Source organism: Pistacia vera, unplaced genomic scaffold (assembly GCF_008641045.1).
Source record: "Pistacia vera cultivar Batoury unplaced genomic scaffold, PisVer_v2 Contig35, whole genome shotgun sequence".
Taxonomy (NCBI): Eukaryota; Viridiplantae; Streptophyta; class Magnoliopsida; order Sapindales; family Anacardiaceae; genus Pistacia; species Pistacia vera.
In genome coordinates, this window is record NW_022196168.1 from 1,437,209 (window position 1) to 1,452,093 (window position 14,885).

At 35.8% G+C, this 14,885-nt stretch overlaps 1 protein-coding gene across 1 annotated transcript; it reads left to right on the forward strand.

The window, feature by feature from the left end:
- Window positions 1–1,529: 1,529 nt before the first annotated feature.
- LOC116139302 (cytosolic sulfotransferase 5-like) lies at window positions 1,530–2,538 on the forward strand. Its single transcript, XM_031424980.1, has one exon. It carries the CDS (start codon window positions 1,530–1,532, stop codon window positions 2,484–2,486), a length of 957 nt encoding a protein of 318 aa, XP_031280840.1. The 3' UTR covers window positions 2,487–2,538.
- Window positions 2,539–14,885: the final 12,347 nt, after the last annotated feature.

The following is a 14,885-nucleotide window of genomic DNA, read 5'->3' on the forward strand; positions in this document are numbered from 1 at the left end:
AGCTATGCCTGATTTTTCCAAAACATTTGTGATAGAAACAGATGCTTCGGGTAATGGATTAGGGGCAGTTTTGATGCAAGAAGGACGACCACTCACATACATAAGTAAAGGGTTGTCGATGAAGTCTCAGTTAAAGTCAGTTTATGAACGGGAACTCATGGCCGTGGTCCTAGCTACTCAAAAGTGGCGTCATTACCTACTAGGACAGCAGTTTGTTATCCGAACAGACCAACGGAGCCTGCACTTCCTGACTGACCAAAAATTGTTGAGTGAAAGTCAACAGAAATGGGTCATCAAGCTGCTGGGATTGAATTTTGTCATACAGTATCGATCGGGAGTAGAAAATAAGGCTGCGNACTTGTATTTCTTTGTAATCATTACTTGAACATATTATATACAAGCTGCAGAATTTTCAATTAACAGATTAACTTTTCTATCATGAATAATACTTTTCGTCTAATTGTAATGCATGTAACTCAAGAATAAGAAAGCCGTGATATGGAATATACAGTACTGTTAAAGTTTTGTTCTTATGTTATTGACTAATCAAGCCCTGACTTGGAATTTTTGAAGCTGAGAGCTCACCTATTCAATAAGTCTACGGTCTAAAAACTTGGGCAGATGATTATCCCAGTCCGATATTCTGGGCTTTGCCCATCACGGCATGACGTGGTTCCTCTTTCTCGTATCTCTCGACTGTTGGAGCAATTAATTTGCTTGTCAACTTTTAGTACTCTGATGGCAATAAGAAATTTGTTCACTTTATTTTATTCTTGAATTGTTAACTCAACGTGATTGCTTAGCTTGAAAGATGGAGGAAGTTACGATACTAATATAAGAAGTCTTTCCAAGGAAAAAAAAAAAAAAAAAAAAAAATTCAGAAATAAGAGTCTTCACGGCCCAGATCTGGTGTTTGGCTCAATTTTTTATTTCTTCAGTTTATTATTAATTTTTCTTAAGAAATTGGATTAGGTGAATTTGAAGATAGAAGGCTTATAATTAATTATGTTTTATAATGTATTTTTTATTGACAGTAAGAAAAAAAGAGAACAGAAGAAAAAACTAAAATTTCAGGAAGAGGAAGACAAGGGATTGGTAGTTGGCCGCACTTTGGCCTCGGGTGGCTTGGCGGCTGGCGAAAACTGAAATATTTTAATTAATATAATTAATAATTATTAAATATTTAATAAAATAGTGATGTGGAAAGTGATGACGGGGCAAGTTATGTGTCTAGACTTGCCACGGCATTTCGTACAAAGAGTTTTTGTAGCACTAACCTTTCTAAAAAAATATATATATATATAATTAGGACAACCTCTCAATTCAATCTTTCAAGTTTCGAAGTCTATATAATTAATATATGAACAGCTTTGCTTATATTTTGTTGCAGTCAGAGACAAAGTCCTGGAATCCAGCTGTAATGCAAAGTAAATAGCGAGAGAATGCCGTTCAATGCGGTGGCCACTGGCCAGTGATTCCTTTAAAACCTAAAAGAGAAAGACTCCAATTCCAATCCATATTCTCTTCCAATGGAAACCTCTAGTACGCTGAAATCTTCTTCCTCTTCTTCTTCTGTATTATTTGATGAACTTCCAAGAGCGATATGTTGGAGAATGTTTGAGCATTATCAGTGGGAAGGTTTCTGGTATTACCCACCTCATCTTGAAGCTGCCATGGCTGCAAGGTCACACTTCAAGGCACGTGATGATGATATTATTCTTGCTTCTTGTCCAAAGACGGGCACCACTTGGCTCAAGGCTCTTATACCATCCATCATCAATCCTACTGGAGGAGGAGAAGAAGAAGATGACCCTTTAGTCACAAACCACCCCAACGCCTTGATGCCATCTTTGGAAATTAAAATTTACAGTGGAAACCCAAATCCTGATCTTTCAGGTATGCTCTCTCCAAGGCTATTCCGAACTCACTTGCCATACTCAATACTCCCAGAAACCATCCAAAAATCCGGCTGCAAGATTGTGTATATTGCGCGAGACCCAAAGGACGCATTCGTCTCCTTATGGCACTTGATGAACGCAAATGCAGCAGCAGGGCAAGAGCCACACTCTATAGGCGACACCTTCGACAGCTTTTGCAAAGGGGTTCATACTTTCGGGCCTTTCCATGATCATGTTTTAGGGTACTGGAATGAGAGTCTAAAGAGACCTGAGAAGATTCTCTTCTTAAAGTATGAAGAGATGAAGAAAGACACAAGAGGACAAGTCAAGAAATTAGCTTCATACCTTGGAAAGCCTTTTGTTAATGAAGAAGAGGTAGATGAGATATTATGGAGGTGCAGCTTGGAAAGGCTGAAGAATTTGGAAGTCAACAAATCAGGGATAGACCCTTGGGATGGATTAGCTTACAAGACATATTTCAGACTTGGCAATGTTGGGGACTGGAAGAACTGCTTAACACCTGAAATGAAAGACCGACTTGATGACATTACTCGAGAGAAGTTTCAAGGATCTGGTCTGGATTTATAAAGTTCATTATGTGAAAGTAATCTTCTTGCTCTTGCTCTTTGCCAAATAAAGCGGTAAGGTTTCTGTTATAGGTTTTCGTTGGAATGATTTTACATTTTAGCACTGTTCTCTTTTCAGTCAATTTAAATTTATAATTGGAAGTTGCTTCCTATGTCATAATACATGCAAATGAAGAATAAGAAACCCATGAGCTGTGATCTAACTGGTAATTAGATTCCCAATAGACAAACTTTACCTGTAATCTCAATGATTCAAATTTCACTAGAAGCAACTTGTGATCACGGGCATTTACCCAAACTTTACCTGTAATCTCAATGATTCATATTTCACTAGAAGCAACTTGTGATCACGGGCATTTACCCAAACCCCGATTGAGAATTAGTCTCTTACCTTTGCGTCTGAGGTCATCTCAAGGCTTTCACCGAATAAAAAAGAATAAGAAACCCATGATTTTGAAACCACCTCCTGTTAAAGTTGTATTCTATTTCAAGTCAGTGTACTTAAAACAACTAAAAAGGCCGTTTGATTTCTGAAGGTTACTGCACACTAGAAATAACTTTTTCAACAAGCCTTTCGAACATCACTCATTTTGTTTGTTTAATTTCCCTTGATTGCTGTACATACTGGATAATACAGAACCAATCCAGTGGGATTTAAAATAGTTTTTCGATAACCTGCTGAAATTAAACAAACAAGTGAAATTTACTATACATATAAACAAAACAGAATCTAAGTACAAAAGTAAAAATGCACTAGAAAGTACCTGAAATCCGACAAAAAGATCAAATAAAAACTGTATAATTTACGGATTATCAAAGAGATGACTACTTTGCATAATAATAACACTTGGGAATTGGTTGCTTTGCCTCGAAGACATTCTACTATTGGTTATTGCTGGATTTATACTATCGAAATTGGTTCGGATGGACAGGTTGATCGATTAAAGGCTCGTTTGGCAGCAAAAGGGTACACTCAGACTTATGGGTTGGATTATCATGACACATTTTCCCTTGCGGCTAAGATGTCTTCTGTGCGCTCGTTCTTATCTATGGCTAGTGGCATATATTCCAATTAGACATTAAGAATGCATTTCTTCATGGTGAGCTTCAGGAAGAAATCTATATGGAGCAACCACCTTGTTTTGTTGCTCAGGGGGAGTTTGCCTTAGTATGTAAACTTCGTCACTCACTATATGGCTTAAAACAGTCTCCTTGTGCCTAGTTTGGATGCTTCAGTATTGTCATCCAAGAGTTTGGTATGGTGCGGTGTGACTTTGGTCATTTGGTTTTCTATAAACATACATCACCAGAGTAATGTATCTATCTAGTTGTCTATGTCAATGATATTGTCATTATAGGAAGTGATCAAGATGGTATTGAATAGTTGAAGAAACACTTGTTCAGCCACTTTCAGACAAAGATTTGGATTACTTAGATACTTCCTTGGTATAAAAGTTGTGTAATTCAGCTATTGTATTGTTATCTCTCAAAGAAAGTATGCACTAGATACTTTGGAAGAAACAGGGATGTCAAATTGCAGATCAATAGACTCTCCTATGGATCCTATTGAAAGCTCTCACTTGGACAGGAAGAGCCTCTTGCTGACCCTGGAAGATACTGAAGACTGATTGGTAATCTTAATTATCTCACCATCACACGACGTGATATTCCTTCTCTGTCAGTGTCACTAGTCAATTCCTATAGTCTCTATGTGATAGTCATTGGGACACAATTGTTCGGATTCTAAGGTATATCAAGGGTGCATCCGGCAAAGGTTTGTTATATGAAAACAGGGGTCACACACAGATTTTCGTGTATTCTGATGCTAATTAGGTAGGTGCTCTAATGTGCAAATTTAATACTTGCAAGCGCACGAATCACTAATAGCTAGCGATAAGTATACTCCTAAGGTCGATCTCTCATGGAATTGTAGTGGTCTAAATTCTTAACTTATTATCTTTAACAACTGAACTAAATAATTAATAAAATCCTAAACACTCTAACCAAAAGTTTGATGAGATTAATCGAAAATAAAACTGTAAATTAATTAAAATTAACGAATGCAATTGGCTAAATGTGAATTAAATCAATGAGAGTGATAGTGGGGATTTAGCTAACTCCTCAATCATGTATTGGAATATTTGGCAAATAAAACAATTAAATCCTAAGTTTAGATTGTTGATTTTTCCACTAAGCCATAGAGAATTCCAATGATCATGTTTATTCTATATTCATAATTAACTAATTAATTTCTATGGTTAAGTTGTTAACTAATTAATCGTAATCTGCACTAGGAAATCACACAACCATCCAAATCAAAACAATGATCATATATTCAATTTGAACTCTTGTTTAATAGAGCTTAATTAAGGCAAGATGATCGCTAGAACCCTAATTCTCAATTTTAATTATAAAAAGTAATTGGCCAGTCAACAAATTATAATTAATATTATGAAGAACAATTAAACAAGAAACAATCTAAAATTTTCATAAAACGAATCACCAAATACCCAATACCCAATACAGTCATGATGGTTAAACTAAACTCCCACAATATATTTAGTTGTTCATAATCAAACTCAAACCAATGAACTCAATGAATGAAAAACTAATCATATTGCAAAATAAGATGTAACTAAAAAGAAATCGCCTAGGAATTGAAGTAGATTGATCCTCTTCATTCTCTCCCTTGTTGAAAACTCATAATTTCTCTCAATGAAGCAACACTCTCAAAAATATAAACCCTCAATTTAGGTCAAAGAGAATTCTCCTAAAATAAATTACAATGTCCTATTTATAGTTTTTCTTTGCTAGGGGTATTTTTGGGAAAGCACAAATTCAAGTAGGAGTTAGAAAAGGTAAGAATTTTATTTTCTCCGCGATCTATGCCGCGGTGTGATTTTATGGTGCTGCGATGCCAAATCCGTAAACCTTAAACTCTTTCATGCTGCAGCACCAAATTCTTCACACCGTGGCATTAACTTTCTACCCAGGTCACTTTTTAACACCGCGGTGCAAAAAAACTTTGTCGCAGTACCATCCAGTTGCTTCGCATTTTTCTTCCTCTTTTCAACTCCGATTCTCGACCCATTTTACATGATTTCTTCCAAATGCATCCCAAAAGATCATGTACCTTCAAAATAGTAAAAACCACCTCAAAGTAACATATTCTTAAGGTAAAACACGCATATAACTGCCAAAAACTGAACAAAAATACTTGGGAAAATATTGGTTTATCAAATTTCCCCAAACCTAGATTTTACTTGTCCTCGGGCAAAATAACAATGAAGGAAAGAAAGAAAAACTCAACTAAAACATCAAATCTTAAAGTACACTATAATTAGCAACTAAATATGTTCACGCAATTGTATTCAAAATCTTAGCACAACAAAGCATTTTATGCAAATACCATACACCACACTACCATATTCCAAAGCTCAAAACATATCTGTCTCAATCTCCCCCAAACTTAATGTCAAGAATAGGAATTTGCTTTAACTTTAGATGTCACAAGATTCACTCATTATATCACACCGATCCTAGACTTACACACTCATCAAGCATATAGGAGTATAAGTTATATAGACAAAGAATAGTGAATAAAATATTCTCGAACATGAATATGGGTATAATCAATAAATGCTCATACGTTCACAAAATAGGTCTCATGAAAAGAACCAAGTACAAGGAATAGACATACATTCCTTATCTCCAAGAAAGATTTCCCAAAAGATCAGTGGTCTTTATTATGGTTGTAACGTGAGGCTTGGTTGGGGTTAAGAGAGAAAGGAATGGGAAAACTAAAGCTTGAAACATACCAAAGCTTCCTCTTCTTTGTAATTGAAAGGCAAGCTCTCCTTCTTGAATTCATTTTGGTGACCAAGATGCTATACTTTTTTTCTCTTCTCTCTCTCTCTCTCTCTCTCTCTCTCTCTCTCTCTCTCTCTCTTTTGAATGAAGAAACAACAAACATTTCTATTGTACTCACCATATTTTTTATACGGAGTTTAGCCTTCTTAACTTGTCTCATCACTTTGGCATTCTCAAGTGCTATAGGATATGGCTTAGAATTGGGTTGAATGGATAAGGCTTGATGTAGGTGATGAAAGAAAAGGCAAAGTGTTTGGCTTCAAAAGTGGGTATATTGTTCATCCCATGTGTAGATATGGGTTGCGGTTTGTATTGAACATAATGTTATGTCTTGTTCCTTTTTATTAAGACAGTAATTCATTGTTCCTTTATGGCTTATGTGTAACAACAATGGCTCATTTACCTCAAAGGTAGAAGCATTTGGTCACACTTATGATTTTGTATTTACATTTGATGGAAACCTTAAACACCATGCTAGTTTTTATGGCATTTGCCATGCTGCTTAAGAATAGGAGTAGACATAGACGTGGCATATCATATGTCAGTGAATCTAGTAGTAAACAGAACATTAGGACCCTATTTACATAATTTTTTTTCTTTTGAAAGTGATAGGCATTGTTTAGAGAATTGTAGAATGGATAGGAGAGCATTTTTCAAATTATGTGAGTTACTACAAAATGAAGCGGGCTAAAATCAAGTAGAAATACATTTGTAGAAGTAATGGTGGGTAGTTTTCTTCACATAATTTCGTACCATATCAAGAATAGGGTGCTTAAAAGCCAAATAGCTAGGTCCGGTGAGACAATTAGCAGAAATTTTCATGTGGTATTTGTAATAACTGCTTTCTAAAAAGATACTCATAAAATACACATAATAAAATACATGTATAGTAACAAAAGTAGTTGGGCCCAAATTTTTCTTTTATTAAAATATATACATTCTTTACATAGTACAAAATCTCATGTACCAAAACCATCAAAAATAGTAGACAGTGTAACTATTGCTCTTCGATTGCCGACGTCCATCCGACCGCATCCTCACCTATTTCCTGCAAAAACACAGAAAACAACAGGGCTCAGTAAGTAAATCCTCTACTCCTCTATCCCCTTAACTCTTTTCTTAATTCTTTCCTTACGTTACTCTCTTCTAATTTTCTTTCTCTTCTTATTCTTTCTATTCTCTATCTCGGTTTCTCTGTTTCTCACAATTTCTTTTCTACTAATTCTCTTTCTGTCTCTCTGTTCTTTCTCATGATCTCTTACTCTTTGCCAATTGGACTCGTTTATGCATGGATTCAGAACCCTTGGCCATGTGAGTGTATTCTCTCTCTCGGATACTCTCGGGTATAGCCCTCATCCGCATGTACTCTTACGGGCTATACCAATTCTTTCTCTCATGTTCAGGCTGCTCTCTCAATGCGGCGTACATGCGGGAATACTCTACCCATCACTCACGGGTTCCCCATCGCATAACCTATTCTTTTCTTTAGCACTTCTCTTTCTTTTATTCTTTCTTTCTCTTTACTCTTAAAGTGCTTTATTCTTAGAATTCTATACTATTTCTCAAGCTATTACACAAATGCAAAATATATGCATGTGGATGGCTTATGCTCATTAAACGCACTCATGAAATGCAAATATGCAATGTTGCAAGAATTTAAGGTTCCCTACTCATACTTGTGCTTCTCCTAGGCATTTCATCAAACAATAAGTGTGCATACAAAAACTCTACTTTAATTATAACTCTACTTCTCTCTTTAACCATCCAAAATGGGAGGAAACTCCCTTGTATAATCATAATTCCTGTCAAGGAAAAAACTCCCAAAAAGTTTACTCAAAACTCCTCCAACTTCAACCCAACCTCAATCTCTCATCACACATCCAAAAACACTTCTCATACTTTAAACATATCCAACAACCATAAATAAGTACACATCTCATCTATGTTTCTCAACAAGCATAAGATATATATATACATAAAGAACTCAAGTGATTTCTTAAACCTTAACTTGAATTGGATTTACTTACCTTGTGATTGAGTGACTCCACTAGAATCTCTTTTCCCTTGGTAGATAGTCCTTTCTCTAAAACCTTAAACAATAATACTATAAGACTTCAATACTTCTATAAATAAATCTCACATATATAGCAAGAAATCTTACCTTAGTATGCTTTGGCTTAACTCTTTACCAAAACCACTAAAAAACCCTCGAAAAGTCCTTAGATAATTGAGTGGGAAGTTGAGAGAATATGAAGAATGGGAATGGCTGTGGAAGTAGAGAAATGAGGGGTTGTTCTAAGACTAAGTCCTTAATATCTCCTTTTACAAACATTCTTTCCCATTTTGCCTTTACACTTTGTTGGAAATTCCATCTTTGTCATTTAATTCATTGCAATCACACCCCCAACTCTAATACATTCTCCATAAAATTTTCTTACATTTCACTCCCCATTTTAGCTACTAATTGGGGGTATAATGGTCACTTTGCTCCTATGGAAAATTCTCTAGAAACTTCACCAACATTTCAGCCAGCTCTTCACCGCAACGAATACTCTTTCTTCACCCCGACGAAAAATTACAGAATCTACGTCGCTGCGGCGAATATTATTCTTCGCCTCGGTGAAGTTTGTAACACCAGGATTTTGCCAAGTCTTTAGGATTTTCAGGGCAACCACTCAACCAAACCAAAATACTAATTCAACTAAGGGCCAACCAAACAATATTAACAACATGTAAACTCAATTAAAGGCAAATCAATGAACATTTAGGCAATGCTACATACATTAACTACGTACATCAAGTGGACGTTATAGTATTGCACGCTGTGATATGACTTCACACAATTTTACTTAAAAAACCTGAGCCTATCCCAGAGGATTCAACAAATGAAAGGTGGAAATGGTTCAAGGTACATAATTAAGACCTCCAAAGTTTATTCTACCTATCTTTGCGCTAGTACATTATATGCCACAGTAAGTTATTTAATTATTGTTCTCCTGCTGTTAGAATTGTTTGGGAGCATTAGATGGAACACATATACGGGTGCAAGTGGATGCATGTGATAAGCCTAGGTATTGCACTAGGAAAAATGAAATTGCAACCAATGTTCTTGGTGTTTACACAGCAAGCATGCAATTTATTTATATTCTACTAGGGTGGGAAGGTTCAACTGTTAATGGCAAAGTATTTAAAGATGCCATTAGTAGGAGAAATGGATTAAAAATCCCTCAAGGTAATTATTATACCCAATTTTTCCATTATACTATGGGTTAGAGTAAAAGATTAGATGAATTTTTCATAATTGACATTTTAATTGTCATGATAAAGTTTTACTGTTTATGTGATGCAAAATACACCGATGGGGAAAGGTTTTTGACACGTTATAGAGGTTAAAGATACCATTTGAATTATTGGAGAAAAGGTCACCAACCAACAACGTCACAAGAATTTTTCAACATGAAACACTCTCAAGCAAGAAATTGGATTGAGAGATGTTTTGGCATCCTGAAAGCCAGGTGAGCTAACCTTAGGGAGAAATTTTTCTACCCAATCAAAATGCAATGCAGAATAATTTCCACTTGTTACCTTCTATGTAATTACATTAGATCAGAGATGCCTATTGACCCTGTTGAAAGTTAGGCTGGTGAGATGGACAATAACCCACAGGACGCCGGTTCTGAAGCTGAACTTATAAGGCATGTGGAACCAAGTGATGCTTAGACTGCATGGAAGCATACTATAGGGGTGTTTGTCTGAGCTTATGAAAATTAGCTTATAAGCAACAAGTGCTTATAAGCTAATTTTACCTTATAAGCAACAAGTGCTTATAAGCTAATTTTAGCTTATAAGCATTTGAAATTTTAAGCAATTACATGTTTGGTTAAAGTACTTATAAGAAAATAATAAGTAATTGACGTGTTTAGTAAAATGTGGCTTATAAGTACATTTTATTATAAAATGACTAAAAAGGAAAATACATTAAAAAAGGATATACTATGGAATTTTAAAATTAAACAAGGATAATGTGGTAATATACTTTGTCAAACTAGCTTATAAGCAAAGTGCTTATAAGCAAAAAAATAAAAAATAAAAAATAAAAAGTACCTCCCCCCATCTTATTTATTTATTTATTTTGCTTATAAGCTCAAAAAAGTTATAAACAAACAGGTCAACTTAATTTTAGAACTTATAAGCTAGTTTGACTAGCTTATAAGCTTAGACAAACACCCCCATAGTATAGTGCAGCAGATGTTTTGACAGTCGACAAAGATCGCGGTAGTCATAATTAGTTGCCGTATTTATTCATTTCTTTTGGTGTTCTGTATTGTGTTGGAAATCTTGATGTTTAATTTACTTGGCATTTTGATGTTGGACATTAGTATGTACATTTTTGCCCTTGGATTATGTTTATTTCGTTTGTGAATCTTCTAATGTATAACAATATTCGAGACTTAATTTTATTTGTAATGGGTACTATCATGTAAGCTTTATTTATTTCGCTGTTATATGTTTCATTGCTTCTCCTTATTAGTTTGTTCCAGAATGAGTAACTCATCATCTGCTCCTAGAAGTCACGATTTGCCTTTAACGCTGCATGACCCTAGCATGGGACAAAAAGGGAAGGCTAGAGCCACAAGAAATGGTTCTAAAAGACAATGGATAAAGGAAGAGGACACAATCTTAGCTGAATGTCCACTCATTTTAAAGGATAACCCACATTGGAGGGCAGACAATGGGACATTCAAAGTTGGGTATCTTGCCCAACTAGAAATATGATGGAAGAAAGACTTCCATCTTCTGGGTTGAAGGCAACGTCTCACATTGATTCGTGAGTTAGTTATGGAAAAGACAATACAATGCTATATCAGATATGTTAAACCATGGAAGTGGATTTGGTTGGAACGATGTTGATAAATGTGTGACTGCTACTAATGTCTTCTAAGAATGGGAGAATGTAAGTTTGTTCCTATCTTCTATACACTGTCATTTATCATTTTGATATTAATTATATATTTTCATGTCATTATTATTATTATTATTATTTTGTTTTACAGAGCCATCCAAATGCAAAAGGATTAAGGAACATATCTTTTCCTTACTATGACACGTTAGTCACAGTCTTCAGTAAGGGCAAGGCAGGGTAGGTGGAGCTGGAGCGGAGACCCTAGCTGATGCTGTGGAAGATCTTGATTCACAGATTCCTGAAAACAACAATGAATCAGTGGATGTTGATGTTGATGCTGATGTAGATGGTGCAAGTAATGTTCCTGGTAAGGAAGATGTGGCCGGATCAAGAGCTAGTGAAACTCATAAGGCTTCCAGTAGCAGAAAGAGAAAAAGAAGTGAAGAGGGCTGCTCCGAAATGGTGGAAGAAATTAGGAAGTGGAGGGATACTTATGAGGTAGCTTCTCGGAGAATTGAAAAGATTGCCGCATATTTCGACAAAGCAAAGGATCGAAGTTAGCGTTTGATTACTGCTCTTGAAGGGTTAGGTCTTTTAAACCCAAAAGAGATGATTGATGTTTTTTGTTAGTGAACGACCCAGTTACACAGCAAAAAACAAAAACATAAACTACATGGATCGTTCCTTAGAACCAAGATCCGGGTACCAAAATCACAGTTTATACAAAAATAATCAAATCTGCAAAAAAATCAGTTCAAGGTTTAAGAACCATACCCATGTTGGAGGCTCCTCCAATTTTGTCTCTGAACGTGTTTTGCTAGCGACCCAAGTGTAGGATCGAACCGAGGAAGTCCACATGAACACAATCGCAAGGAACTAAAGAGGGATTTGCTAGATCCTCTTTAGCCTTAAGAACAAAGAAGAAAAATAAAAAAGAATTTGATTTCAAAGCAAATAAGCAATGCGGCGTGGGAGAGAGTGTTTTTGGGGTTGTGTGTTTTTCTTTCTCAATCAAAGAATGAATCATTAATTAAAACACACACACACCTTTTTCTTTTATAGTCATATTTTAGTTGCCCTATTCCCTTATGGAATAGGCTTGGGCTCCAACCAAACACCCCATGTTTCCAAACACTCCCAATTAGATATTTATTTTAATTCATCATTATCTTCAATTAAAATCAATTTATATATATTTAATATATATATTAATATTTAACAATAATGATAATTTATTTAAATATATGCGAACACATTTTTAAATGTAATTTCACTTATTTAATTTTTCTAATAAATTAAATAAAGGCTACGACCTTAGCTAATTTAATTGCATTGTGAAATTACCAAAATACCGTTTCACCCAAAAAGACGAAAACACCCTTCTTTATTCCTGGCTCTTAAATTATCTTCTATGTGTGTGACCCATAGGCTCCTCATCATATGGGCAGTGTATAGTATCGCGATTAATACCAATTAATCGTCTCACTAATACACAGACCAAGATTGGCCCCTAGCAAGGCATCATGGCCACCCGATAGATTCGGATTCAGCAAAGTAGCTACCTGTCAACGATATGGTTATCGTACAATTCGATCTTTTCATCATTCGTTATCTCGATGAGACAAAGGCATAGAAATAGTGTCAACCTTCAGTTACTCTCGATATTATGTATTCAGTTTCTGGACCAATGACCTGTATTATAAACCGGATAGAGCAACAACTCCATCCCATTGCGGCCACAGTTTTAGTGTCATTGCCATGTACTGAATTGCGCCGTGAGATAACTTCTCCCATACCCGGGAGTGATCAATCGTCTGTCAATCCACCATAGTCTTGATACACTCCTTGATGTAGCTAATCACCATCGTATTGACAGCTCTGAATAGAACTGCGTTGGGCTCGTGTCAAACTGCACCAATAGATGCACAAGGCACTCCGGTGATCTCAAGTCTAAGGATCACATACACCACCATTCGTTAGAGGATTTGTTCCATAAACACTGGGGTTACCATCCATATGGAATCCTCTTGTGGGTCAGTCCAGTGAACTTGCTGTGGTATATCCGCCTACAGCAAGCACCCATGTGTTGCACTAGGTTTTTACCAAACAACCTTGACAAGTGAGATCGACTGCCTTTCGACAGGGTCGTTCAACACTATGATAGCCTTACCGTATTATTTGTGCCCTTACTTTAGAATAATACTAGGGCTACGGACGTTTCTAGAATGGCTACCATATGTGCTTATAGGGTTCTCACTATCAAGATTTGAAACACTTGATACCCTTGTTACAGTTCTACCATTCTAACGACATATATCAATACATATTGCAATAATAATGATTTACGCGATATAGAATAAAATGCCTTTTATTGATTAATGAACATTATTACAAAGAGTCAATTCTACAATAACTGATTGGCTCTAGGGCATCTACTCTAACATTTTTGATGCTATGTGCAAGGATGAGCATAAAATTGATGTTTTCATGGGGTTTTCGGAGACACTTAGGAGGCAATATGTCTTGTGGATACTTGAAGAGTGACCGTCCACCCTTTGACCCCTAAAATAATAAAGTTTACCGGGTTGTAAATATTTTTGTCTCGTAATTATATGAATATTTGCTGTCTAAGGACACATAAATCCTTAGATCTTTTGCTGTGTTTGTTACTGAAATGGTATTGGGTTTACATTCCCACATGTCCCATAGATGTATATTTTGTTGATCACATGGCATGGAAGGGAAAACAAGGTCAGGAGGAGTTTTGCATTCGAACAGAGGCAAGAAGTCTAGAGTCAATGCCCGAAGTATTTGAATCGTCTATTACGGCCTGCCGAACTCAGAAGCCGTATCTCCTCAAGGTCAGTAATTCTTGAACAAGTTATTTCTTTTTGTCTCTTGTGTGCGCAAGCAACATATTTTTACTTTTGTATTGATGTTAATTATACATGATATGTGTACGAATATTATAGTGGTCATGGTATGATGATTTCTACCTTGAATAATATGGGAAGGCAGAAATGACTATACACAATGGCCGAGTAGCTGTAGGACATGTGAGTCTTGTCGATTGGATATAGTTCACTTTTCTCTTGTTGATAGTGCAATTCACTGGTCTATTAGGTTGGCTTTATGTTTGGACCTGAGGCTACGAACTTGGTAGACATATTCCACTATAAGCACTTTCTCCTTTGTTATCCGGATTTAATTTGTAATTTTTGCCTATAGGAATGGGATGTATTGTAATGGAAATGTACTGTATTTTATGTTAATGAGAATGTTATTGTTTAGATGCTTAGCCCAAGCTGTGTTTAAAAATTGATATAGTACTTGTATTTTGTTTAGTTGGGTTTTAAAATAACTTATGGGACAGTATGGTACTGGTGGTTTTTCTATGGTGGCTAATGTAGGTTATTGTGACGGTGCATGTTCTGGGTATGGTTTGGTCATCATTGTGATTTCGAAAATTATAGGTTTGTTTGATCTGAACACATGTGAAGCAATGGAAAATGTTGACGTTGGGAAAAATAATGGAAAATGGAAAATCTTAATGACGTTTAATGTACTAGTTTTGATTCAAGCCATTATCCAAATGCAGTGGACTAAAAAAATGTGGTGGACACAAGT